At 42.2% G+C, this 27500-nt stretch overlaps 1 protein-coding gene across 1 annotated transcript in view; it reads right to left on the reverse strand.

Annotated features, from left to right (window-relative positions):
- LOC117444344 (attractin-like protein 1) overlaps window positions 1–27500 on the reverse strand; it is a gene marked incomplete at its 3' end in the record, with an annotated part of 71160 nt that overhangs the window by 16168 nt on the left and 27492 nt on the right. Inside the window, exons 2-3 of the mRNA XM_034079986.1 lie at window positions 2806–2889; window positions 1115–1228 (exon numbers count right to left, since the gene is read on the reverse strand). Of these exons, the coding sequence (XP_033935877.1) occupies window positions 1115–1228; window positions 2806–2889 (198 nt within the window). The remainder of the gene's footprint in view (window positions 1–1114; window positions 1229–2805; window positions 2890–27500) is intronic.

The following is a 27500-nucleotide window of genomic DNA, read 5'->3' on the forward strand; positions in this document are numbered from 1 at the left end:
ATGTTTATTTTATTAGCTTTTCTTTTTAATGATTGATTTTAAATGCCATTTTCTTAATGTCTTTCATTTTTTGTAAAGCACTTTGAATAGCCTTGTGTTGAAAAGTGCTATATGAATAAACTTGCCTTGCCTAGAGGAATTAAGATATAGAATACGCCACTTTAAAAAGGTGGGTTTCCAGGCAGGATTTGAAGGTTGAGAGTGCGTCCATATTGCGGATGTCTTGTGGGAGAGAGTTCCAGAGACGGGGCTGAGGGCTCTTGACCCCATGGTGGTCCAGCGGGTGGAAGGCAGCGGAGGATCGGAGAGCACGAGAGGGTAGGTGTGAAGGAGTTCAGAGAGATATGGAGGTGTGTGAAGGGCCTTGAAGGTGAGGAGCAACACTTCGAAGTCGATGCGGTGCTTAACGGGGAGCCAATGGAGTTGTTGGAGAACCGGAGAGATACGATCAATGGAAGGACTTCTGGTGATGATACGGGCGGCTGGGTTTTGGACCAGTTGGAGCTTACGCAGGGATTTGTGGGGAAGCCCAGAGAGGATGGAGTTGCAATAATCAATACTGGATGTAACGAGGATGAGGATGAGGATGGCGGTGCTGTCGGGTGTGAGCGGAGACGGTTAATATTGCAGAGGTGGAAGGAGGCAGATCGAGTGATGTTGTTGATGTGAGCGTCATAAAAAAGGGTGCTGTTATTCTGTCTCTCTTGTTTTGTTGTACTCACAAATATGACTTTAATGTTAAGAATAAAAAATAAAGAAAACACGTGGTCAGACCTCCACATTTCTCTTTTTCACGTGGCCTCAATCCTCCTTCGTGTCCGTGCTTCCAGCCTCTGGACTGAAAATGGCAGCTCGGTGAATTATTGCGGTGTTAACGTGTTTTTAATGAGTTTCCGTCGGATGAAAGAGGTCCACCCACATGCTTGGAGATTATTGAACGTACACAATAACGCCCCGGAAAGATGTATTATTCATGGCTGATTGCAAATATATTTTATCGTTGTTTTGTGGGTGATTGTGAGGCTCTTTGTTTGCCTCCACCGTGAATCAGTTGACTTCAGACTGTGAGGCATTTCCATATTAGCTGTTATTCAGAGTGACAGACAGCTCTCACCTGAAGGCAGCAATCAGGGGGGCGAAGATCGAGTCTCCGTCATACACGTACATGTGGTCCCAGCTGCACTCGGTGGCAAAGTGATTGAAGCGCAGCCGGAGCACTGCATTAGGACTGGGAGAGAGAACATAAAGAGATCATCAGAATGCATTGGATGAATATATATTACCTGCGTGGCCTCGTGGCATTCGTACTTTGACACTCAGTGCATTAGAAAACCAATGGCAAGGTTTTATTATGTTATTATATTTTATGTATTCATGATTTCATTTTATATATTATTGTAGTTTTTTATTTATCTTTTTTTTCAGAAAACGGATTTTTTTTCAGAATTTTAACTTTTTTCAGATTTTTTACTTTTTATTCTGACTTTTTTCAGAATTATTTTTCTATTTAGAATTTTTTTTCAGAATCCTGACTTTTTTTAAGAAATCTGCTTTTTAGATTTTTCTTCATAAATTCGACGTCTTTGACATACACTGAACAAAAATATAAACGCAACACTTTTGTTTTTGCTCCCATTTTTCATGAGATGAACTCAAAGATCTAAAACATTTTCTATAAACACAAAATAACCATTTCTCTCAAATATTGTTCACAAATCTGAAAAAGTCTGTGAGAGTGAGCACTTCTCCTTCGCCGAGATAATCCATCCCACCTCACAGGCGTGGCATATCAAGATGCTGATTAGACAGCATCATTATTGCACAGGTGTGCCTTAGGCTGGCCACCATAGAAGGCCACTCTGAAACGTGCAGTTCTGCTTTATTGGGGGGGTCTGGGGGGGTCCGAAAACCAGGCAGTATCTGGTGTGAGGGGTAGGGGTAGGGGTAGGGTTGGGGTAATGTTGTGAATCGAGTGGCCCGTGGTGGTGGTGGGGTTATGGTATGGGCATGCGTATGTTATGGACGACGAACACAGGCCACTCGATTCACAACATTACCCTAACCCCTACCCAGATTTGTGAACAATATTTGAGAGAAATGGTGATTTTGTGTTTATAGAAAATGTTTTATATCTTTGAGTTCATCTCATGAAAAATGGGAGCAAAAACAAAAGTGTTGCGTTGATATTTTTGTTCAGTGTATCTTTGAGTAACATTCATTACTTTTTTCAGATTTTTGACTTTTTTGTATTCTGATTTATTTTCAGAATTCTTGCATTTTTTGTTGAATTTTGACTTTTTCTCTGAATTCTTAAAATGTTTCTCAAATTTTGACTTTTTTTTTAATTGACTTTTATTCTTGAATAAAAAAATTTATCAGACTTTTTTCTTTTTTTCAGAAATCTGGCTTTAATTTTAAGAATAAAATAAAAAACACACTGGTCAGATCTCCACATTTCTGTTTCTACACGTGGCCTAAATCCTCTTTCGTATCCTTGAATGGACCCCTTAACGTGGCACTAAATAAAGTCAATAAACTGAACTAGGAGTAACTAGAAGAATTGATAACGTGTTCATCCCTGCAATGAGGCTGTATATTTAACGTAGTGAACAGAATGAACGATTTAAATAACAATGCATAGTAATCTCCGTGTGCATTCAGCTGCAGCAGCTCTGAGCAGTTAAAGTGAACAAAGCAACACAAACACCTGCTATTCACATGGAGCTGCAAACTAAGACGCATCCCACGGCGTAACCAAGTAAAACAAAGTCATCTGAATGATGATAGAGATTTAAAAAGACTTACTATCCTTCTATCAGCCACGTGCATTTGGTTTTGTATTTATAGTTCACCGGCCCGTCTGAGAGCAAGCCCGACAGCTCCGTTAACCTGAGGAGGACACACAGAAAAGACATGTTTAGCACACACACACACACACACACACACACACACACACACGCACACACACACACACGCCAAGGTAACACGGTAGGCTACTGTTGCCATGGTCACGCTGACATGAAATATTCATGTGGCAGTAGTAATAATCACATGTGTCGCTGTGTTAACATGGGTCACACCTGTCAATCAAAGAAATCCCATTCCACTGCACGGAGGGAGAGAACACACACACACACACACACACACACACACACACACACACACACACACACACACACACACACACACACACACACACACACACACACACACACACACACACACACACACACACACACACACACACACACACACACACACACACACACACACACACACACACACACACACACACACACAGAGGACATCGCAGCATGCCTCGGGTTGGACAGTATGTTACTGTGTGTGTGTGTGTGTGTGTGTGTGTGTGTGTGTGTGTGTGTGTGTGTGTGTGTGTGTGTGTGTCAGTGGTGGCTTTGTCTGCTCGCTCAGACAGGCGGTGGCGAAAACAGGGAGTGAGAGTTGTGTTCAAATGTAAATAACAACAATAATAGTCTTATTCTTATTTACTACAGGTCTAAAGATCTTTAAAAACATGTTTGGTCCAAAACCCAAAGATATTTTACTTTGATATAAAACAGAGAAAAGTCGGATATCTCCATTTAGAAGATGGTAAAGACGTGTGGTAACGGCCAATGTAAAGATATAACAGAAAGTATGTTAATCATTTAGAGCAGGGGTGGGGAACCTTTTCCCTCTCAAGGGCCATTTCAATGTTCACAACATCCTCCGAGGGCCGTGCAGATTAAAAAAAACTGAAACCACAGCCCATTCATTTTGCCTTTCTTTCAGGCTGTGTTAGAAAGAGCAACCTCTCAATCCAGATATCTCACCATGACTCGCGCATGGACACACAAGATGTGTGCAAATGTATTAAGTATCCTATCCATGTGAACATGATTTAAGGCTGCGGCCCCACGAGGACGGAAACGGCTAAACGCATAGGATTAACGCAAACGCAATCACAAACAAGCTTCCGTCCACACGCAATAGTCATCCGGATAGTGTCTGCCCACACGAGACCGCTCCGTTTAGCTCCAACCGCTGGAGAAGCTGCAGTACATGCAGGAGCCTCTACGTGGCGCTGTAACTTCCTCCACAAAAGCAGCGAAGAAGCATGGTTGTCATGGTTGCCCTTCTGTTTATTCTCCGCGGTGGGGGCCGAGGGAACCGGGCAGAGTTTTTCGCCAGTCAGCGTGTATTCAAGTTTAAATCTTCCGGATAAAATTATAAAAGTGCCGGTCAAAGGTCTTCTTTGTTATTTATTGAGCTTTAAAACAAATGAATAACGACTCTATATAATATAATAATAAAATACACGGAGCCTCTCTTTTTCCTCCCTCTCTTCGGACAGCGCCAGTGTCTGTCTCATGCAGCAGCTCATCCAGTAATGAGTGACCCGGCCGACAGTAAAAATAAACATCTTTATAACTAGTTTAGGGAGTTTGAGAGGTAATTAAAATAGCTAAGGGTGATGATCTGACTTGAAGTGTGTGTGTCGCAAACGACCGAATTCGTCCTCGTGTGGCCGCAGCCTAAGTGGGGGGGGGACCTAACCTCATTAGTACCTCATTCACACCAACGGTGTTTCAGGGCCGGTTCCGAGCTGGAGCTTGAAAAGCACCGGGTTTTCCTGTTCACACCGCAGCGGAGCAGCCTCTTAGCTCCGGAATCCGGTTCGTTTCAAGCACCAAAAAATTGTCTGGCCAGAGCAAAAGCACCACATACGTCACGCTTACGTCGAGGCGGGGGCGGGGGCAGAGACAGATCAACTCCTGAACAACAACAACAAGCCCGCGTTTTATCCAGTTTGGAGAACGATGGAGAAACCTAACCAGAGTTTCAGTGTTTCTGCCATAGACTTAAAGGTTTCTGCTCATGGCGAAGCAACGTGTCTGCGTGTTAAGGTGGAACCTGAGCATTCACGTTGATCACCTCGCATTATAACTCATTATAAATCTATGAAACTATAAATATTAAACTTTACTTCACGTGTTCATTTGAGAACAGCTGTTACATACCTGGGTGAAGGGTACAGTTCATTTGAATGAAAGATACAACGTTACTCCACACTCATGGTTCAGTCCACCTTAAGAAATAAGACCGACCTCGGAAGCAGTTGTGTTTTAAAAAAACCTTTATTGACACGAGTACACTTTTTATAAGAATATAACTAAACCACAGAAATGACTCCGGAAAAGCTGCAGATAGAGCCGTAAGAAATGAATGCAACTGATTTCATCCGCGCGGGTTGGCGTTATGAAGCAGGCAACGGTTACGTCATGACGCAACGACGCATTACCAGTCGGACTCTGGGCGGTGTGAAAAGAGCCGGAGCTAAACCGAAGAACTGGTTCTGAACCTGAAAATCTCTAGCACGGAGCTTGAACCGGAGTTGTGTTGGTGTGAATGAGGTATAGGGGGGTCCGGGCGGGGGCGTGCTCCCCTGGGAAGATTTTTTTTAAATATTGAAGTTAAAAGCATCAATCTGGTCCAGATTCTGGTGCTCTTTGAGAGCAACATTAAAACCTGTTAAACCCCACAACACTGTGTCTCAGGGCATCTTAATATTTAAGAACCCATAATGTGTTATACCAGATTAACGGGAATAATCTCAGCTAACTGACGACACAAACCATGTTTACCAAAACAAAACACAAGTCTCATAAGAAGCATCTAAATGACCCCTGAGCGAAAAATGCTAACGGACTTTGGCACAGAACTCAAGATAAAAGTACCCTTATTACTCATCGTAGCTGCACATAATAATAATATATTTGATTTATATAGCGCTTCTCATCTGCCAAGACAAATCTCGAAGTGCTTCACAACAAGGGATACTGATACGCTTTGAGATAATAAAAGACAAATAATTGTAATAATAATAAGAAATCAAAAAATAAAATATAAAATAGAGTACAAAAATAAAAGTCGGAGATAGCGATAAAAATGGCAGTACTCCAGGTGTACCGTGCTCAACGTTTATTGGAAGGCCTGCCGAAAGAAGAGGGTCTTAAGGCCGGTTTTGAAGACAAGATATCCGATTAAAGCTGAGGTTCCACAGATTATTTAGGTATATGGTATCATCACTGAGTGATCCGACCTCGGACAGGGGAAGCAAACACAGACATCACAACACGTACCTTTACGGAGCTTCTAGGGGAGATCGTCTCACCGTAGCTGTCAATCTGATCAAAAGACGTGTTCAATGGCATTAAAACGAGAAAAAACGCGGCTGGATCGGTGAATCCATAGGTTGATAATGTTTTTGTGTAATAATTTTTTTAATTAATAATCCATAATTCAATTTTTATGTAAAAATCGGAGAGTAAAAGTTAGCTGCTAATGGTAGCCACCAGAGTTATCGCAGCTTCCGGTTTTGGCTATGTGGCAGTCTCACACACACACATTACCAAATAAGGAGTATGTGGGAGTTCCCCTCGATTCCATTGGCCCTGACGGTTAGAAAGAGATGTCAATCAGCAAAATCGACCGATGGGTTCCAGAGATATGGAAAATCCACCCAAATGACCCCAGAAGGGTTTTGTTAGTGCTAAACCTCTCTAAAAAGGTCAAAGGTCACTTGTTTTGCATCAATCTTGATACAGGGTACTTATTATATGTTGTAGTTTGGATTCCTAAAGCTTTTATCTACCTTCCCATCATTCAAGGGTGGGTTTCACTATAAGTAATTATTTCTTTGGACGGACACAATAATTTACATTTTTTTACTGTGTTCAATCTGAATTTACTTTAAAATAAAAACATCTATATTGATTCTGACACTTCTAAATCCAACTCACAGGTGTAACCTTGCTTTGAGAAAAAAGATTATTAATGTAACCCCTTTAGAAGAGAAGATATGGTCCTTTGTTCTGGGAATGTCATGTTCGAGCCCGAGACCTGAAAAACAGGCTCGGGCTTAGCACCCAGATGAAACAGAACTGAAGCAGATTTTATTTTTCTTTGTGGATATTTTACAAATCACTCCCCTTTCAAACTGTATTCTTGTTTATTATTGAATATAATTTACAAAGAGGTTAATAATAAAGACATGAGACAGAAGTGGATGGTAAAATAAGTGATGTGGTGAGATGTATGATCGTGGTGGTGACAGGCAGAGAGGGCAAAAGTACACATCCTTTACTCAAGTAGAAGTACAGATACTTGTGTTTAAAATACTCTGGTGAAAGTAGAAGTACTGACCAAACTTCTTTACTCAAGTCAAAGTAAAGAGGCTTTGAAGTGTACTTCAGTAAAAAGTACCCATAGCTAGCAGCTGCTTTAAAGAGTACCTGACCTCCCTTTATATCAATAGAACAATAATGTCATTGTTAGCTAATGAATGTTTCCATGCTGAACAACGGCAACATGACAACGTTTCCATTGGTCCACTCAGAAGTGCCACATGTATCGGCACAGCGAACTAAGAAGAGGATGAAACCTGTTTCCTTGATGTGTGTCTCTGGGGAATGGGTCGGTCGGCCCACACAGACCGGTTGCTATAATATAGCTTTAGATCTTGGCGTCAGGGGGTCTCGATAGCGCCATAGAGTCCCCTATCGGGTGGGGCTCTTGGGGGAACTGTTGGACCACCGCCGGGCACAGCCAGATCCAGCCTCTCCTCCTGGCTGGAGAAGAAGCCACGGATACAGCTTCACAGATGGTGGTGAGGCAGGTGAGCTATCGTTAGCCTCCGGCTGCCGCGTTAACACGTTAACATTGCTAACGTTAGCGCTCGATATCGAGGACGATGTATGACAAAAAAACTGTCTAATTTTGTCAGTTTAGCCGTTTATCTCCTTGTTCTCTCTCGTCCTCTCTCTTTTGAGCGCTGCTCTTGTGCTTTGGTTTGCTGTACATTATAAATGCAAGCTATTACCATCCATCCATCTTCTCCTCTTCTCCGTGGTCGGGTCTCGGGGGTAGCAGTTCCAGCAGAGAGCCCCAAACGTTCCTTTCCCCTCATCAAGCAGCTCTGACTGGGGGGTCCCAAGGCGCTCCCAGGCCAGAAGAGATATAATCCCTCCACCTGGTCCTAGGTCTACCCCTCGGTCTCCTCCAAGCTATTACATTTTTTATAATGCTACTGAACTTGCTGCTGCTAGCTACAGGTTGATTAAACGGGTCGCTCGTCACGCAAGGTATCACATGTTATGAAAGGGAGCAAGGTCATTGGACAGACACATTACAAATTAATGTAGGTTGCTTGGTTACTTTGAAGACTGCGTGAAGCGGTCAATGCCATAGGGGCTCCAAACAATAAAAAATAAAAATACATTTGAAAAAATATAAATAAAAACGGCTGCATGTCAACATGTAAGAAGTAGAAAGTACAGGTATTTGAGTTCAACATGTAAGAAGTAGAAAGTACAGGTATTTGAGTTCAACATGTAAGAAGTAGAAAGTACAGGTATTTGTGTTCAACATGTAAGAAGTAGAAAGTACAGGTATTTGAGTTCAACATGTGAGAAGTAGAAAGTACAGGTATTTGAGTTCAACATGTAAGAAGTAGAAAGTACAGGTATTTGTGTTCAACATGTAAGAAGTAGAAAGTACAGGTATTTGAGTTCAACATGTGAGAAGTAGAAAGTACAGGTATTTGAGTTCAACATGTGAGAAGTAGAAAGTACAGGTATTTGAGTTCAACATGTGAGAAGTAGAAAGTACAGGTATTTGAGTTCAACATGTAAGAAGTAGAAAGTACAGGTATTTGAGTTCAACATGTGAGAAGTAGAAAGTACAGGTATTTGAGTTCAACATGTAAGAAGTAGAAAGTACAGGTATTTGAGTTCAACATGTAAGAAGTAGAAAGTACAGGTATTTGAGTTCAACATGTAAGAAGTAGAAAGTACAGGTATTTGAGTTCAACATGTAAGAAGTAGAAAGTACAGGTATTTGTGTTCAACATGTAAGAAGTAGAAAGTACAGGTATTTGGGTTCAACATGTAAGAAGTAGAAAGTACAGGTATTTGAGTTCAACATGTGAGAAGTAGAAAGTACAGGTATTTGAGTTCAACATGTAAGAAGTAGAAAGTACAGGTATTTGAGTTCAACATGTAAGAAGTAGAAAGTACAGGTATTTGAGTTCAACATGTAAGAAGTAGAAAGTACAGGTATTTGTGTTCAACATGTAAGAAGTAGAAAGTACAGGTATTTGGGTTCAACATGTAAGAAGTAGAAAGTACAGGTATTTGGGTTCAACATGAGAGAAGTAGAAAGTACAGGTATTTGAGTTCAACATGTAAGAAGTAGAAAGTACAGGTATTTGAGTTCAACATGTGAGAAGTAGAAAGTACAGGTATTTGAGTTCAACATGTAAGAAGTAGAAAGTACAGGTATTTGAGTTCAACATGTAAGAAGTAGAAAGTACAGGTATTTGAGTTCAACATGTGAGAAGTAGAAAGTACAGGTATTTGAGTTCAACATGTAAGAAGTAGAAAGTACAGGTATTTGAGTTCAACATGTGAGAAGTAGAAAGTACAGGTATTTGAGTTCAACATGTAAGAAGTAGAAAGTACAGGTATTTGTGTTCAACATGTAAGAAGTAGAAAGTACAGGTATTTGGGTTCAACATGTAAGAAGTAGAAAGTACAGGTATTTGAGTTCAACATGTAAGAAGTAGAAAGTACAGGTATTTGAGTTCAACATGAGAGAAGTAGAAAGTACAGGTATTTGAGTTCAACATGTAAGAAGTAGAAAGTACAGGTATTTGAGTTCAACATGTAAGAAGTAGAAAGTACAGGTATTTGGGTTCAACATGTGAGAAGTAGAAAGTACAGGTATTTGAGTTCAACATGAGAGAAGTAGAAAGTACAGGTATTTGTGTTCAACATGTAATAAGTAGAAAGTACAGGTATTTGAGTTCAACATGTGAGAAGTAGAAAGTACAGGTATTTGAGTTCAACATGAGAGAAGTAGAAAGTACAGGTATTTGAGTTCAACATGTAAGAAGTAGAAAGTACAGGTATTTGAGTTCAACATGTAAGAAGTAGAAAGTACAGGTATTTGAGTTCAACATGTAAGAAGTAGAAAGTACAGGTATTTGTGTTCAACATGTAAGAAGTAGAAAGTACAGGTATTTGAGTTCAACATGTAAGAAGTAGAAAGTACAGGTATTTGAGTTCAACATGTAAGAAGTAGAAAGTACAGGTATTTGAGTTCAACATGTAAGAAGTAGAAAGTACAGGTATTTGAGTTCAACATGTAAGAAGTAGAAAGTACAGGTATTTGAGTTCAACATGTAAGAAGTAGAAAGTACAGGTATTTGAGTTCAACATGTGAGAAGTAGAAAGTACAGGTATTTGAGTTCAACATGTAAGAAGTAGAAAGTACAGGTATTTGAGTTCAACATGTAAGAAGTAGAAAGTACAGGTATTTGAGTTCAACATGTAAGAAGTAGAAAGTACAGGTATTTGAGTTCAACATGTAAGAAGTAGAAAGTACAGGTATTTGTGTTCAACATGTAAGAAGTAGAAAGTACAGGTATTTGTGTTCAACATGTAAGAAGTAGAAAGTACAGGTATTTGAGTTCAACATGTAAGAAGTAGAAAGTACAGGTATTTGAGTTCAACATGTAAGAAGTAGAAAGTACAGGTATTTGAGTTCAACATGTAAGAAGTAGAAAGTACAGGTATTTGTGTTCAACATGTGAGAAGTAGAAAGTACAGGTATTTGGGTTCAACATGTGAGAAGTAGAAAGTACAGGTATTTGGGTTCAACATGTGAGAAGTAGAAAGTACAGGTATTTGTGTTCAACATGTAAGAAGTAGAAAGTACAGGTATTTGAGTTCAACATGTAAGAAGTAGAAAGTACAGGTATTTGAGTTCAACATGTAAGAAGTAGAAAGTACAGGTATTTGAGTTCAACATGTAAGAAGTAGAAAGTACAGGTATTTGTGTTCAACATGTGAGAAGTAGAAAGTACAGGTATTTGGGTTCAACATGTGAGAAGTAGAAAGTACAGGTATTTGGGTTCAACATGTGAGAAGTAGAAAGTACAGGTATTTGTGTTCAACATGTAAGAAGTAGAAAGTACAGGTATTTGAGTTCAACATGTAAGAAGTAGAAAGTACAGGTATTTGAGTTCAACATGTAAGAAGTAGAAAGTACAGGTATTTGAGTTCAACATGTAAGAAGTAGAAAGTACAGGTATTTGTGTTCAACATGTGAGAAGTAGAAAGTACAGGTATTTGGGTTCAACATGTGAGAAGTAGAAAGTACAGGTATTTGAGTTCAACATGTAAGAAGTAGAAAGTACAGGTATTTGGGTTCAAAATGTAAGAAGTAAAAAGTCGTCAGAAAAATAAGTAGTGGTGTAAAGTACTGATACCAGAAAAATGTACTTAGGTACAGTAACGAAGTATTTGTACTCATTACATGTCACTTGTTAGACACTTTTATCCAAAGCGTCTAACATACATTCAGTACTGAGGACAATCCCCACAGGAGTCATTTTGGGTCAAGTGTCTTGCCCAGGGACACAACGACATGCTGACTGCAGTGGGACTCGAACTTGCTACCCCCTGATTGGATGTTCAGCGCACTATCCACTGAGCCCCAGACTCCACGACTTCCCACCTCTGGTGACAGGAGATGTGTACCTTTATTACCCGGAGACGCCTCTCTCTCTCTCTCTCTATCTAACCTCTTTCCATCCATCTGTCCGTCTCTCCCTCATGCGTCTGTCTTCTGTACGCCATCAATTATTCACCCGGAGCAGATGAATATTTCAAAGGGTGCCGGACTGTCTTCCTCTGAACCTCATCCCCTCGTCCCTCATCTGTTTGTCACCCTCAGTGTGTGTGTGTGTGTGTGCGTGCGTGCGTGTGTGTGTGTGTGTGTGTGTATCAAGTCTGCAAAACAGAGGTGGTAGAAGTACACAGATCTTGCACTACTTGAGTAAAAGTAGAAGTACTCAGATATTGTACTTGAGTAAAAGTAGAAGTAATCAGATCTTGTACTTGAGTAAAAGTAGAAGTACTCAGATCTTGAACTTGAGTAAAAGTAGAAGTACACAGATCTTGTTCTTGAGTAAAAGTACTCAGATCTTGTACTTCAGTAAAAGTAGAAGTACTCAGATCTTGTACTTGAGTAAAAGTAGAAGTACTCAGATCTTGAACTTGAGTAAAAGTAGAAGTACTCAGATATTGTACTTGAGTAAAGTAGAAGTACTCAGATATTGTACTTGAGTAAAAGTAGAAGTAATCAGATCTTGTACTTGAGTTAAAGTAGAAGTACTCAGATCTTTTACTTGAGTAAAAGTAGAAGTACTCAGATATTGTACTTGAGTAAAAGTAGAAGTACTCTGATCTTGTACTTTAGTAAAGTAGAAGTACTCAGACCTTGTACTTGAGTAAAAGTAGAAGTACTCATATCTTGTTCTTGAGTAAAAGTAGAAGTACTCAGATCTTGTACTTGAGTTAAAGTAGAAGTACTCAGATCTTTTACTTGAGTAAAAGTAGAAGTACTCAGATATTGTACTTGAGTAAAAGTAGAAGTACTCAGATCTTGAACTTGAGTAAAAGTAGAAGTACTCAGATCTTGTACTTGAGTAAAAGTAGAAGTACTCAGATCTTGTACTTGAGACAAAGTAGAAGTACCAGAGTGTAGGAATACTCTGTCACAGTAAAAGTCCTCATTCAAAATGTTCCTCAAGTGAAAGTAGAAAGTATTCTCATCTAAATATAGTGAAAGACAGTGAAAGTAGTCGTTGTGCAGATTGGTCCATTTCAGAATAATATATATGATGTGTTTTATAATGATTGATCATGAAAGTGTTCTCAAAGCTGGTGAAGGTGCAGCTAGTCTGAAGTACTTTGTAGACTGCAGGGTAGCTGGTGAAGGTGCAGCTAGTCTGAAGTACTTTGTAGACTGCAGGGTAGCTGGTGAAGGTGCAGCTAGTCTGAAGTACTTTGTAGACTGCAGGGTAGCTGGTGAAGGTGCAGCTAGTCTGAAGTACTTTGTAGACTGCAGGGTAGCTGGTGGAGGTGCAGCTAGTCTGAAGTACTTTGTAGACTGCAGGGTAGCTGGTGGATTTACTCCAGGTGGAACTAAAGTCTGATTCAACACTTGATTAGATTTCACATCCTTCATCCAGATCTATGAAGTAACTAAAGGGATTAAATAAAGTCCCTCAAATAAAGTACTTGACTAAATGTACTTAGTTACTTTGCACCACTGTCTCTTCTATGCGTGACTTTTCTGGGGGAATGGAGAGAGGCGTGTGGACTGACGGCTGCTGGAAGCCACTCTTCATTAACTATGAATAAGTTCTACCTTTCGCATGTTTTCATAAACACGCATGAGCCTTTCTGCAAAGTCACTCTGCTCTCACGGAGGTTTTCAGAAAGGGATACCAGGAGAGGAGCAGTGGCGTTTTCTCCCGGAGGCCAAGGGAAACCAGGCTTCCCCTGTTTTTTCGGATTGTAGTTATAATTTTAATAAATAAATAAAAACTCTTTGTTTAGTTTCGGAAATTCTGTGCTGTGTGTTGCTGCCGGTCCGTCTCTCCCCCATTCTCATTGAGTATTACAAAGAGTGAAACAGCGCCCCCCTAGATGTTATGGTGAAACAGTAGATTGCACTCTCTGTTGCGAGAGGAGGCCAGCCGAAACTGGCTTCCCTTGGTGAAAAAAATGGAGGGATTGACCAATCAGATGAGGCTCACGTCATGCCCCTGCCAACCTGTGATTAGTCAGAGGCGGCTGGCTTCCCTTGCCTCACAATCCAATCAAATCGCATCAACTTAGTGTGGCAGTGACGTGTCCTAAAACCCGGAATTAAGCTGCGCTCGGTTTCCCTCCACAGAAAGCAACGGGATTTCTCCATAGGATTTTGTAAAATAGCTGGAAATAAGGTCAGTGGAAAATAAACCTGTTCGATAAATGCACGTTGTGTTCAGTCGGATAACATCCACATGTCTACCCACTTTTATAATTTTGGAATCATAAATCTAATCGATAGAAGATAGATAGCGTCACTGCACCACTCTCACAGCAAGTGCAATTATGGAGGGTGGAGATTTGGAGTATTTAATCAAAAATAAGTACTAAACTTCCGCTACAGCAAATACAATCTGATGACAGGCCGATGCCCAAACTGGAGCTGTGTACAGAGAGGGGAAAAGGAGCGAATCGGACGTAAAACGTGAAAGGTCTCCTGATTTAGTTGTGAATGAATGTTTATTAGAGATTCGGCTGGAGAGCGCGTGCGGACCTGTCGGTTAGATAGCAGGCGTGTGCAAGTCCTGCATCTGTGTGTACAACGATACCGGGTGCTGTAATCACTCATCTGGTTACGTTAGTACATTGACCACCACACCCCGACCCAAAGGAAAGGACGTATTATTGGCCTCCCCTAATTTTTTCCCCACGCCACGCTACTGGAGAGGAGAGCACTATTATCTAAATACTGTTCATCCCCTCCTCACAAACGTGTTTTTCTGTTACGTTTATATCCCCTAAAATGTTAAAACTTGACACTGTTGATGGCTCGGAGGTGAGTTAGTTTTTTGGCAACGTTAGCTAGCCAACTTAATATGTCTGTGAGCAACATGAAAGGGGGAAGGAAATAGAAGAGTAGGTGATAAAGCTGTTTAATTGTGAAGATGTGTGGAAATGGCTGATTATATAATGGATGCGAACTGTACGAATGTGAACAACAAGATAAGAAAAACCAGAAACTCAAGCTACTCTTTTTACTGCTATATTTTACGGAAATGACCGCCAACATGATAACCTGTACACACAGCTTCCCCGGGCGCGGCAGAAAGACACGAATAAAACAAACACGTGCGATTAGCAACCCAACTCGACAAAGAAAGACTTTGACAAAACGCTACCAACGAAACTGAACACCAGAGAAAGTTAGCATTAACATAATTACTTTTTTTTAAAGCAAACATTTACTCTAGAGCAGGGGTGGGGAACCTCCGGGCCCTGGGCCGTATACGGCCCGCAAGACAATTTGATACGGCCCTCGAGGTAACACACGCAAAAAAGAAAAAAAATTAAGAAATCTAGACCGCAAAATATGTAACAAGCGAGTACCTGTTTTTCCTGGCCAAGGTCAGGGTCCTTGAACACAACACGAGCCTAACGTGTCATCACGTGGTATATGTCTCCTCCGACAGGGGTTTAGAGCTGCCGGAGAGCAGAGCACCAGAACGCCGCTCCGGGCCGGGACTTCACAAATGTCAGTACCCATACGGAGCCGTACACATGCCGCAGTTTCTGCGTGGCTGTGTCTTTAGTTGAAAGCCCAGTGGCGATCTGTCATACTGACCATACAGTCATTAACTTTGTTGTTATTAGCATCTGGTTAGCTAGCTATGCTAACGGATATAAGAAGCTTTTTCTACAACCAGTGAGGTAAAGGCACATCTTTATATGATCATTATAGTTATAAAAAAATAAGAGAATAAAGTAAACGGGTATAAAATACTATATGACAGAAAAAAAAGTTGTTATTAATAAACAAGAATACAGTTTGAAAGGGGAGTGATTTGTAAAATATCCACAAAGAAAAAGAAAATCTGCTTCCAGTTCTGTTTCATCTGGGTGTTGAGAGATGATCCATAGAGCTACTAATGTTGCTCTCAAAGTGCACCAAACTTCAACATTTAAAAAAAAATCTTCCCGGGGGAACATGCCCCGGGCCCAGACCCCCCTAGAGGAGGTTAGGTCCCCCCCCCCACTTAAATCATGTTCACATGGATAGGAAACTAAATTGCACACATCTTGTGTCCATATCTTTCTGTTTTGGTGGTCATGCCACAACCGTGCACGTGCATGCATGCGCGAATCATGGTAAAATATCTGGATTAAGAGGTTGCTTTTTCTTTGCACAGCATGAAAGAAAGGCCAAATGAATGGGCTGTGATTTTAGTATTTTTAAGCAGACGTCAATAATTTGTACGGCCCTCGGAGGATGTTGAAAAAATTGAAATGGCCCTTGAGAGGAAAAAGGTTCCCCACCCCTGCTCTAGAGATTCCTGTCTTATCTACAAATAAATTGCCCATTATATGTTTCACAACAACTGCAATGCAGGGTTGCCAACTGTGGGTACCTGGCTGGAGTGAGATTTTGATATCATGGGTTTAATTACACATATGCGCACGAAATGACTGCTACCGTGTCAGCAGCGGGACCTTAGCATATATAGGATATACAATATATACAAATACACAATATTGGACACAGACTATAAAGGGCACACAGTTTCATTCACTAATGAAAGTCAAACACATGTTTGTTTCCACTGTTTTATTGTGTGCCTGTCGCGATAAGCAATTCATTGACTTATCGTACGATAAATAAAAATGAACTCGATACATTTCCATTTACATGAGGATGTGACTAGCAGTTTGAAAGGATGTACTTATTATATATTATCATTATGTCAGTGGTCTAAAATGGTCATACAATGGTGCCGACAATATTATCGTTTATCACAATAATTTCCGGGAAAATGTATCGAACAAAATTAATTATTGTGAGAGGCCACAGGATTTCAGTTGGCAAGACAACGCTCTGCAGCCCCGCAACACCAACCAATAGTGTTTTAATGCAGACCACATGTGATGGGGCTCACCATAGGCACGCACACACACACACACACACACACACACACACACACACACACACACACACACACACACACGCACACGCACACACACGCACGCACACGCACACACACGCACGCACGCACACACGCACACACACATCTACAGACTTACTCCAAACTGCCAAATATATTAATTAACACACTCTCACTCTCATCTACTCTCTGACTCTATGTTGGCCGAGTAGAACAATAAGCAGCAGACTTTTACCTTTTATCATTTCTACTGGATCTCAGATCTGCGCAACACACCTGATGGACCAACCGGCTCCCACTGCTCTGCTGTCTGTTAGCGTGGTTAAGAGTGGGGGGGGGCGGATCGACAGCTCGAGCAGCTGTCAACTCAACATTGTAAATAACTAACCAAAAACGATCGCCGTTCATCTTGTTTTTGGCGTGAGAATAGTTTGGGCAGCGTGAGAGCGTGAGATTGAGAGTGAACTCGTGTGTCAGCGCCAGATGCGTGAGAGATGGCAACCCTGTTAGCTTGTTAGCTTGTTAGCTTGTCACTGGCATTGCAGCAATGCCAGTGACAAGCTAACAAGCTAACAAGCGAACAAAACAAAGTCTAAATCTTCTGAAATATTCCTCTAAAGGAGAAAGAAGAACTAATTTAGACCTAAATTAATATCCCCCACGTCTTTAATATTGTATGTAATAGTGACCTTAGCTTTCTTTATTTTATTTTCAATCTTAATCTTGTTCAAACGGAAAAGGGGAAAATCGGGTCTTAATTTTTAGACATGAAAGCATGAAATTGAAAAGATAACACACACAGTCTCCATCATGTCAGAAACACATCAATATCATCATCGCTCCAGTCGGGCGGCAACATGAATATGTGTCCTCTAATCTGGGATTAGAGCCGGAGGATCACACTGTGATCATCAGCGGCAGGTCGGAGCGATGGAGAGAGAACGAGAAGGACGGAAACGTGAGGAGATATAACCGAGAGCTGTCATACTCCATCACTGCTATAACTGTGTGTGTGTGTGTGTGTGTGTGTGTGTGTGTGTGTGTGTGTGTGTGTGTTCTGTAAAGAGGAGAGGAAGAGCTAACAGATTGCAGCGCAGCTTGACACACATGCCAAAGCAAATGCTCAAATTCTGCCAATAACACACACACACACACACACACACACACACACACACACACACACACACACACACACACACACACACACACACACACACACACACACACACACACACACACACACACACACACACACACACACACACACACACACACAAATAAAAGCAGGCTTTAAATTGACGGTCAGCGTGTCTTACAGGGACACAAAAAGCCTTGTTTTATTGATTTGCCCCCCCCCCCCCCCTTCTCCCTCGCTACAACAAGACAGACATTCAGTAACCATCAGACTCATTCATAAGAGAATAAAACACGAGAGCCTCAGTGACAGCGAGAGTCAGCTGAGAGTGACATCGCTGTCAACAACAACAATACACTCATGTGTTAGTCTTTAGTTCATCATCTCAACCCACACGTTTCAAACCCGAGGCCCGGGGGCCAAATCAGGCCCGTGGTGGATTTAATTTCGGCCCGCAGGATAATTTCTAATTCCTGTTAGATCTGGCCCTCCGGTATATTGCACCTTCCCTCCATCCTGAGGGTCTCCAACGCTCAGAGCCCAAACATTGATGACCTTGCACCCGAGATGAGACGCCAAGTGTCTGAGCTAGCATCAGAGCAGCACTGAGTTCAATGGATGCTTCCTTCTGCACTTCCTCTCACGACAGCAGGGCATGTTTGGGTTTCTCTCTGAGGGGAATAGTTTAGTTGAAGCTGTTGTCGGCCTGTGGGGAAATGTACTCATCAGAAGTGACTCTGGAGAAGCTGCTGATAGAGCCATGAGAAATGAATGCAGCTGATTATTTAATGATGTTTTTATAGGCAGTAATTGAAGCTTCGTTAGTTCCAGGTTTAATATGTGCAATAAATTCATTTCAATAAGTTCTGCATTAAACATTGACCCAGTCCGGCCCTCCACTAGCACCCATTTTGTAATTTTGGCCCACTGTGTGTTTGAGTTCGACCCCCTGCTGTACACAAAGTGGAACGGTGTGCAAATCAAATAGAAAACACACTTCTTTTTGTAAAAAGCGTAAAGGAATTATCTCATAAGCCATAAGTGACATCACCGTTAGACAACAACAATACGCTCATATGTCTTAAATCATCATCTGAACGCTTCACACGTTACACAACTTCGTTAGAGCGTGACTTCACTCGGCAAAAATGTCCTCTTGTAAAAACACACCGGTGTTTTGAAGAAAAAACAATCATAATAATCCACCGGCTTGAAAGGCTCCGAGAAACTAAACCACTCCCTGATTTAAAGCCGTCACCATATTTAGGAAACACAGCTTCAGGCGGTGACTCGTTGCACAACTATGCTCGCTACGTCTAGATGTAGAAACACCCGCACCGATCTGTTCGTGTTCCTGAAGAGAGAAGTTTTCTCTTCTTTGTAGATCAATCTTCTGTCCAATCAAAAGCTTGATCTAACGCGGTGGTACTCAACCTGGTCCTAATCAGGAGCCACATTGACGAAGAAATATTTTTGCAACAGCCACGATCCAAAAGCGCTCCTTCCCTGAAGCCATTATGCATTTGAGAATATGGATAATAGCAATATGTTACTGAGGAATGAAAAGCATAATGTACAGTGCAATAACTAGGGATGTCCCGATCATCCTTTTTTTGCTCCCGATCCGATTCTGATCATTTGATTTTGACAATCTGCCGATACCGATTTTTCCCGATCCGATCTTTATGCAATGCATTAAGAGAAAAAAAAGGTAACGGATAACGGCTGGTCATCCAACGCGATGAATTCAGCTATCTTGGCTGTTATTTTGTTCTGGGGCAGTTTCTCTTTCCTTTTGAAAGTCTCTGAAAGTGTCGGTTGCTTCAGTGCCGTTACCCGAGTGGCCGCTGTGTACTCGTCCTGTTGTTGTTGGCGTTTGTTTCTCAGGTGGCGTGTTAGATTGGTCGTGTTGAACGTAGCTCTGTTCTTTCCACCACGCGGAACCTCCGCCTTGCAAACATTGCATCTGGCTGTTACACTGCCTTCGCTTTCAATTTTATAATACTTCCAAACTCCTGACATTTCCTCTGTCCCGACTCCCGAGTCACCAGCTGAACGTAGCCTCTCGTTAGCTTCCTGCTGCTATCAGACACTGCGCCCACTCTGTTGCTTTGAGAGGAATAAGCAACCAGGTCTGAAAACAAGCCCAAAGAACAGCACATACATGATGTTGTGTAATTTTGAACCAAAACTAAGTCCTCAGGATGACTTTAACACGTGAACATGGTCATGTTTGTTTTGTAACATTAAATAAAAAAAAAAAAATTATAAAAAAAAAAAAAAAAATCAATCCCGATCCCCGATTTTTTTAAAATCACGTAATCGGCTCCGATCCCCGATCACGTGATCGGATCGGGACATCTCTAGCAATAACTGTGATTTATTATTTTCACTGCAACCACAACACACATTGCTGACTGCCCATAACAACAGATAACAGACGGCATGTTTACTGATCACCACAGGGTGCCTCTGTCGCTCGTTCACTCGTATTAGTGTGGAATAGTTCGGTTCTGTTTGAGTCTCGCCCTCAGCTCTCCACCTTTCGGAAAGTCGGTACTGAACTTCGGGTGTTTTGTGTCGTGATGGCGCTGCAAATTGGACCTTTTAAATTGTGAAATGACGTTGTCACAAAGCAGGCAGATGCATTTTCCCGAACCGGTGGAGACGAAGAAAAACTCGAGTTCCCAGTCCTCTTTAAATGTTCGATATTCCTCTTCATATTTGCGTTTCCTATATTCCTTTACCATTTTTGCATAGTGCTGTAAGCTCGTTTCCCCAGTGTGACGGAGCAATTATCTCGCGCACCTGCGATCAGAGCGCGAAACCTGAAATCATTTGTGATTGGTTGTTCAGAGGGATGGGGGGCGGCTTAATAGACTGATGTGTGACTTGTGAGTGATAATGAAATGTTGATGAATTCTGCTGACAATGTTTTTGTTTTATTTATTTTTTAAAGTAGACTTAAAAGAGCCGCAACTAGTCTTAAAGAGAGCCGCATGAGTCTCGCGAGCCGCGGGTTTGAGTATCGCTGATCTAACAATCATATCATCCATCCATCCAATCCTCCATCTTCTCCTCTTCTCCGTGGTCGGGGTCTCGGGGTATCAGTTCCAGCAGAGAGCCCCAAACGTTCCTTTCCCCTGATCAACCAGCTCTGACTGGGGGGTCCCAAGGCGCTCCCAGGCCAGAAGAGATATAATCTCCTCCACCTGGTCCTAGGTCTACCCCTCGGTCTCCTCCCAGCTGGACGTGCCTGGAACACCTCCCTAGGGAGGCGCCCAGGTGGCATCCTAACTAGGTGCCCGAACCACCTCAACTGTGCTCCTTTCGACGCCAAGGAGGAGCGGCTCAACTCCGAGTCCCTCCCTGATGACCGCACTTCTCACCTTATCTCTAAGGGAGACGCCAGCCACCCTGCGGAGGAAACCCCATCTCGACCGCTTGTATCCCGCGATCTCGTTCTTTCGGTCATGACCCATCCTTCATGACCGTAGGTGAGGGGAGGAACGAACACGGCCCGGTAGACAGAGAGCTTTGCCTTCTGGCTCAGCTCCCTTTTCGTCACCACGGTGCGGTAAAGCGACCTGCAGTAAAGCGACTGCGGTAAAAGCGACTGCGGTAAAAGCGACTGCGGTAAAGCGACTGCAGTACCACTCCCGCTGCTCCGACTCTCCGGCCCATCTCACGCTCCATTGTTCCCTCACTCGAGAACAAGACCCCGAGATACTTGAACTCCTTCACTTGGGGTAAGGACTCATTCCCTACTTGGAGGTGAACAGTCCATCGGTTTCCCTGCTGAGAACCACGGCCTCAGATCTGAGGAGCTGATCCTCATCCAGCCGCTTCACATCACATCTAATATTAAATTAAAAGTTTATTCCAATTGACAAAGTACCCGAGCAGCAGTCTTTATAAAATATATGTAGCTTGATAAATAAAATGTAGTGTGGTAGAAGCTAGAGAAACAAAGTACAATGATATATTGCACAGAGTTACTTCTTGTTCGAGTATGTCCAAATAAGAAGTAATAATAACAATTTTAACGAGGTACATATTTCACATTTCGTAGTTTTAGTTTTGTTTTCATCGTTTACACTTTGGACCGTGCCGCTCAGAGAGGAAGGAACGAGAAGCAAGCTCCGCTGAAAGAGTCGTGACACTTTTCACAAATAAAACCGAGTGAACTGTAAGAAAAGAGAGGAAGGAATAAAAGGAGAAGATGGTTCAAAAGAAGACATTAAAGAGGCCCTATTGTGCTTTGTCGGGGTTTCCCTTCCCTGTGGTGTGTTATAAAGGTTTGAGCGCATGTCAAACCAACTCAAATACACGAGTGGGAGGCCGGACTGGTTCAATGTTTACTGCAGAACGTATTGAAATGAACTTATTGCACATATTAAACCTGGAACTAACAAAGCTTAAATTAGTGCCTATAAAAACAACATTAAATAATCAGCTGCTTTCATTTCTAATGGCTCTATCTGCAGCTTCTCCAGAGTCACTTCTTATGAGTACTTTTCCCCACAGGCCAACAACAAGCTATCAACTAAACTATTCCCTCAGAGAGAAACCAAACACGCCTGCTGTCGTGAGAGAGAAAGGCAGAAAGGAAGCATCCATATAAGTCAGTGTGCTGCTCTGAGAGGCTAGCTCAGACACTGGCGTCTCATCAGGGTGCAAGGTCATCAATGTGTGGCCCCCGGCTCTGAGCTGAGGAGAGGGAAGGTTGGTGCTGCAATATAGACTTAAATCTCAGAATTACGGAAGCGAGGAATCTCAAACAAATCATAATTATGTTGGTAATCTGCTTTTCTCTCAGTCCGTACTTTGTTTTATACCGGAGGACCAGATCTAATAGGAATTAGAAATATCCTGCGGGCCGAAATTAAATCCACCACGGGCTGATTTGGCCCAAGCCTCGAGTTTGACAGTGGTCTGCAAAGGCTAACATCACAAAGTTCCGGAGCCTAATGTGGACCATGGAAATGTACCTGTACCTGTATTCAGTTTGCGTAAGAAGCTAAAATATTAAGATAGTAAAAGGGTGAACGCCCAGATGATAAGCAGAGGGATATAATGCAGCAAAATTAGTTTGTATTGTTTATTTAATATAATGAAATTGGGTAAGATTGAGACTAAGAGTAGTGTTTGAAACATGGTTTACTGAAATGTGTTAATATCTTTAAACGTATATTCGAAGAGAAATATAACTGCTCATGTGGATCCTTCGAGATGTCACTGGATGAATGTGAAATTCAGTTTATTGTAATCCACTGAAGAATGATCTGCTCTGACCTTTCCAGACTCCCAACATGTTGGATTATTAGTCTAATACCCGTCATTATAAATGTCAGAGTGATTTAATGAGATTGCTTTCCTGTGGGGAGGAGATCATGTATATTCTGATGCGACCTGTATAAGGTTACACACAACGCCGTCACGTAAAGGTCAAAGCATATCCAAGATATCGAGGATCAGTACTGATTTTATTGTTAGGAAAACCTGCCTTCATGAACGCAGATCCCGCCTCGACAGCAGGGGTGTCGAACTCAAGGCCCGGGGGCCAAATCCGGCCCGCGACTTCATTTAATGTGGCCCCGAAAGAGCTTTCAAAGAATATAATACGTTATTATACGGTTACTTGCCACTTTACAGAACTACATGTCCCCACAATGCATCTTGTTTTGTGACATGCGCACTGAAGAGACTTACACTTATTTGCCCTGGAATCTCTGCTTTCAAATCTAGTAGTTATTACCCTATCCGATAATAATCCAATTCAGAGGCAATAATGTAATATAATACATTATTTTATATATATATATATATTATATATTTATATAGTTACACTGTCCCTTTGAGTGCAACCATAATGCTAATGTGGCCAACGATGAAATTGAGTTTAACACCCCTGCTCGACAAGCAACACTGAAACACACGAGCACAGACTGCGGTTTAAAGAAGCAGGATTACATCGGAGCTGACAGGAAATGACTCCGTTGAGTTTAACAACACAGTTCAGCTCACACACACTGTTTGATGAACACATGGGTTCACCTGCTGAATTAAAAAAGAACAAATGAAGCAAAGAAAGTGGAAACCAATGAAGCGGATTCAGAAAGTAGAAGAACACACAAGAGGACACCAAAAGAACCGACACAGACGGACCCGACCCTCGCGTCTTGGCATGCGTGAGTGGCAATACCTCTCCTTACCAGCAGGCGGCGGTAGTGGTGTGTTCGCCATTCAAACTGAGGAACCGGAAGACAGACGCGCGTGATAACCGAGAGAAGAAGAACAGACTGCTGATATAAACAAACAACAATAGCGTTCCATGTTCCCTCTACAGCGAGAAGCTCACGGGGCTTTCCCGAACCTGAGTCGAGAGCTGGAGGCAAATGAAATCTCACTTAATCGTTTGTTTGGGTCCCTCACTTCAGTTTCGCTTCTCATGCACTGATTCGCTGAACAGCCAATCAGAGTGATTTCTTTAGCCGATAGCCTTTGGCCGACTGCCCACTGATTCGACATGTTGAACCGGTGGTGGTTTCGGCCGAAAAAGGCATCGGCACGCTGAGAAGACACGACGGTGCGGGACACACCAATCTGAGTGGGGGCGTGTAGACGGCCTAACTCGGCTTGGTGTGTCCGGGCCTTAAAGGTGGGGTAGGTAAGTTTCAGAAACCGGCTCGAGTGCACTAAAATTTGAAAGTACACAGCCGAAAAGAATCCGCCCTTTCCTTCAGACTTCCTAACAGAGCACCTCCTCGAACACACAGGAAGCGCAATGCACGCCCCAATGACGGCACGAGATCCATTTGTGCGTGCCGAGATGGAAGGCTGACAGACAGGGCGGGCAGCTAAACGGATTGGTTTGTACTTTTTACAGCGCCACGGCTTCTACAGATGAGCATTTTTTTATGGATTTTTTGTCAAAGCACTTCAGATCATTCATTGCTACTCGGATATGTTAAGAGCATTCCCTGGATATAACAACAAGTGTATCTCCAGCCGGTTTCTCAAACTTACCCCACCTTTAAGAGAACAGAACAGAACTCAGAATTTGTATAAAAAGATTTTTGAAAACGTGAGAAATTAGACAAATAAGTTAGAACTATATAAAAGTCAGGAATTTGAAAAACTTGAGATTTCTTTAGGAAAAACTTGAGATATTTGGAAAAATCTGAGAATTTTCTGAAAAAAATGTGAATTTTTTTTTTATTTTGTGGAAAAAATTGAGAATTTGGTGGAAAAATTTGAATTTGAGAAATAGGAAATTAGAAAATAAGTCACAATTTAAAAAAATGTCATGATAAAAAAGACTCAGGCTCCTAGAATGTCTACAAGAAGATGATTAGGGTGTAAAAAAACAGTGTGGACGGCACGATGCAGATTCACGGCAGCATGCAGAGGACACGAGGATCCTTCAAAGCAACCCTCTTTTAGGGTTTTCCCCCTCACTGTCATCCTGCTAGCGATCCACCGTGTTTAGAACTGTAACTGTAATCTGTTACTCCCCAAGCCTGAAACCAACGCACAGCGCTGGCGTTATCTCGCCTTTGAGCAGAACAGACACTGTCCACAGCGTGTGTGTATTAAGTTCAGACGGTCACTGATAACGCAGCGAGGGTTTTATCCGTGGACTCTGAGCGCCGGGAAAAACTCTGCCGTTCAGACGCACGGAAGATACAGCGGAGCTACATGAAGCCGGGATAACGAGAAGAGCAGAGATGAAGGCTGCATTGGTTCTCTCACATCACACACACACACACCACACACACACACACACACACACACACACCACACACACACCACACACACACACACAACACACTAACACACACACACACACACACACACACACACCAACACACACACACAACACACACACACACACACCACACACACACACACACACACACACACACACACACACACACACACACACACAAGGTGCAGGGTTCCCTGAGCTGGGGCAAAGATTGAGAGATCTGAAGTGTGTGTGTGTGTGGTGTGTGTGTGCGGTGTGTGTGTGTGTGTGTGGTGTGTGTGTGTGTGTGTGTGTGCCAAGGAGAGCGCGAAGAGGAGATGAATGACCTATAATTGAATAACCTTGACCTTCTCTGCAGATATCCTTTATTAAAAATCAAGAAAAGCCCTTCTACTGGAATAACGGGTGTGTGTGTGTGTGTGTGTGTGTGTGTGTGTGTGTGTGTGTGTGTGTGTGAGAGAGAGTGTGTGTGTGTGATTGATGTTACTAGGTCTCTATCACCTACGGTATAGTCATGGTCCAATGGCTTTCACACCGTCCCATCATTCATCCCCATACAGCCTCTCCAATATCTCACACACACACACACAACACACACACACACACACAACACACACACACACCTACACACACACACACACACACACACACACCACAACAACACACCACACACACCCACACACACACACACACACACACACACACACCACACACACACACACACACACACACACACACCACACACCACCACACACACACACACACACACACTTCATATTGATTATGTACTTCAAATAAGGTCAACGCACAGCTAATAGGAACACGACATGTTTAAATAAAACAGAGTGAGCAGAAAGATTACGGCGGAGAAGACGGCGATAAGAAGAAGTTAAAGAGGCCCTATGTTCCTGTGGTGTGTTCTTTAGTGCATGTCAATGGGCTTGCAAAGGCCCAAAATCCCTAGGTTTTAAAACACAATGCCATCACTATGGAACACTTGCCTCCAAAACATACTCAAAATACTAACGTGAACTTAAAACACATGTCCTCTTCCAGAAAAGAGATAAGGAGACAGACGAATAGGAAGGAAGAGGAAAGAAGAAATAGGAGGTGAGGAGATCATATGGGAATATCCGTAAAAGCGCAGAAGAGAAGATAAATGAATATATTCTAAAATAAAATAAATATACAGGAAAGATACAGAGAGACAACCATATCATCTGAGATACGAAAATACGAGAATTAAATAGTGGATGTAAGGAAAGGACACACACACACATGGGCACACACACACACACACACACACACACACACACACACACACACACACACACACACACACACAACACACACACACACACACACACACACACACACACTGATGGGAACATCCATACACATGAGGTGTGACTTTGCTTTTACTGAAAGTCATATTCAGATGTTCCTGCTCAGACGGCGTTCCTCTGGTTCCGCAGCAGAACCTCCTCCGTCCTCAGGGTCTAACCGGAGAACACACACACGTGATAATAACGACTTCACACACTCTCCAAAGGTGTGTGGACGTTACGAGTCTATTAGCTGCTGCCCTCGGGTCTATTAACCTTGGCAAACTGAAGACATGTAAGACACACAGGGAATATTCTCTCAGTGACAGACGACAGAGATCAAAGGGTTTCTATTCATCATGATCTTTAAATATCATAATAATAATAATATATATCTTCTATATACGAGGGTTTCCTTTTGCAGCCTATCGCGCTCGTGCACTTCAGTCAGCTGCAGATATGGTTTCACCCCCAAAACACGTGACAATGCCTCCAACTTCTGAATGACTGAAAATTGTGTTTTTCAGGATATCTTGAAGCCTTGTTCCAGGTGGCCCTTTCTGAGGGTTTTAATATTATCACTAGGGCCGGGACTTTAACGCGTTAATTAAGATTAATTAATTACACAAAAATTAACGCGTTAAAAAAATTAACGCACATTAATCGCAC

The sequence above is a fragment of the Pseudochaenichthys georgianus genome, unplaced genomic scaffold (genome assembly GCF_902827115.2).
Source record: "Pseudochaenichthys georgianus unplaced genomic scaffold, fPseGeo1.2 scaffold_798_arrow_ctg1, whole genome shotgun sequence".
NCBI classification, from domain to species: Eukaryota; Metazoa; Chordata; class Actinopteri; order Perciformes; family Channichthyidae; genus Pseudochaenichthys; species Pseudochaenichthys georgianus.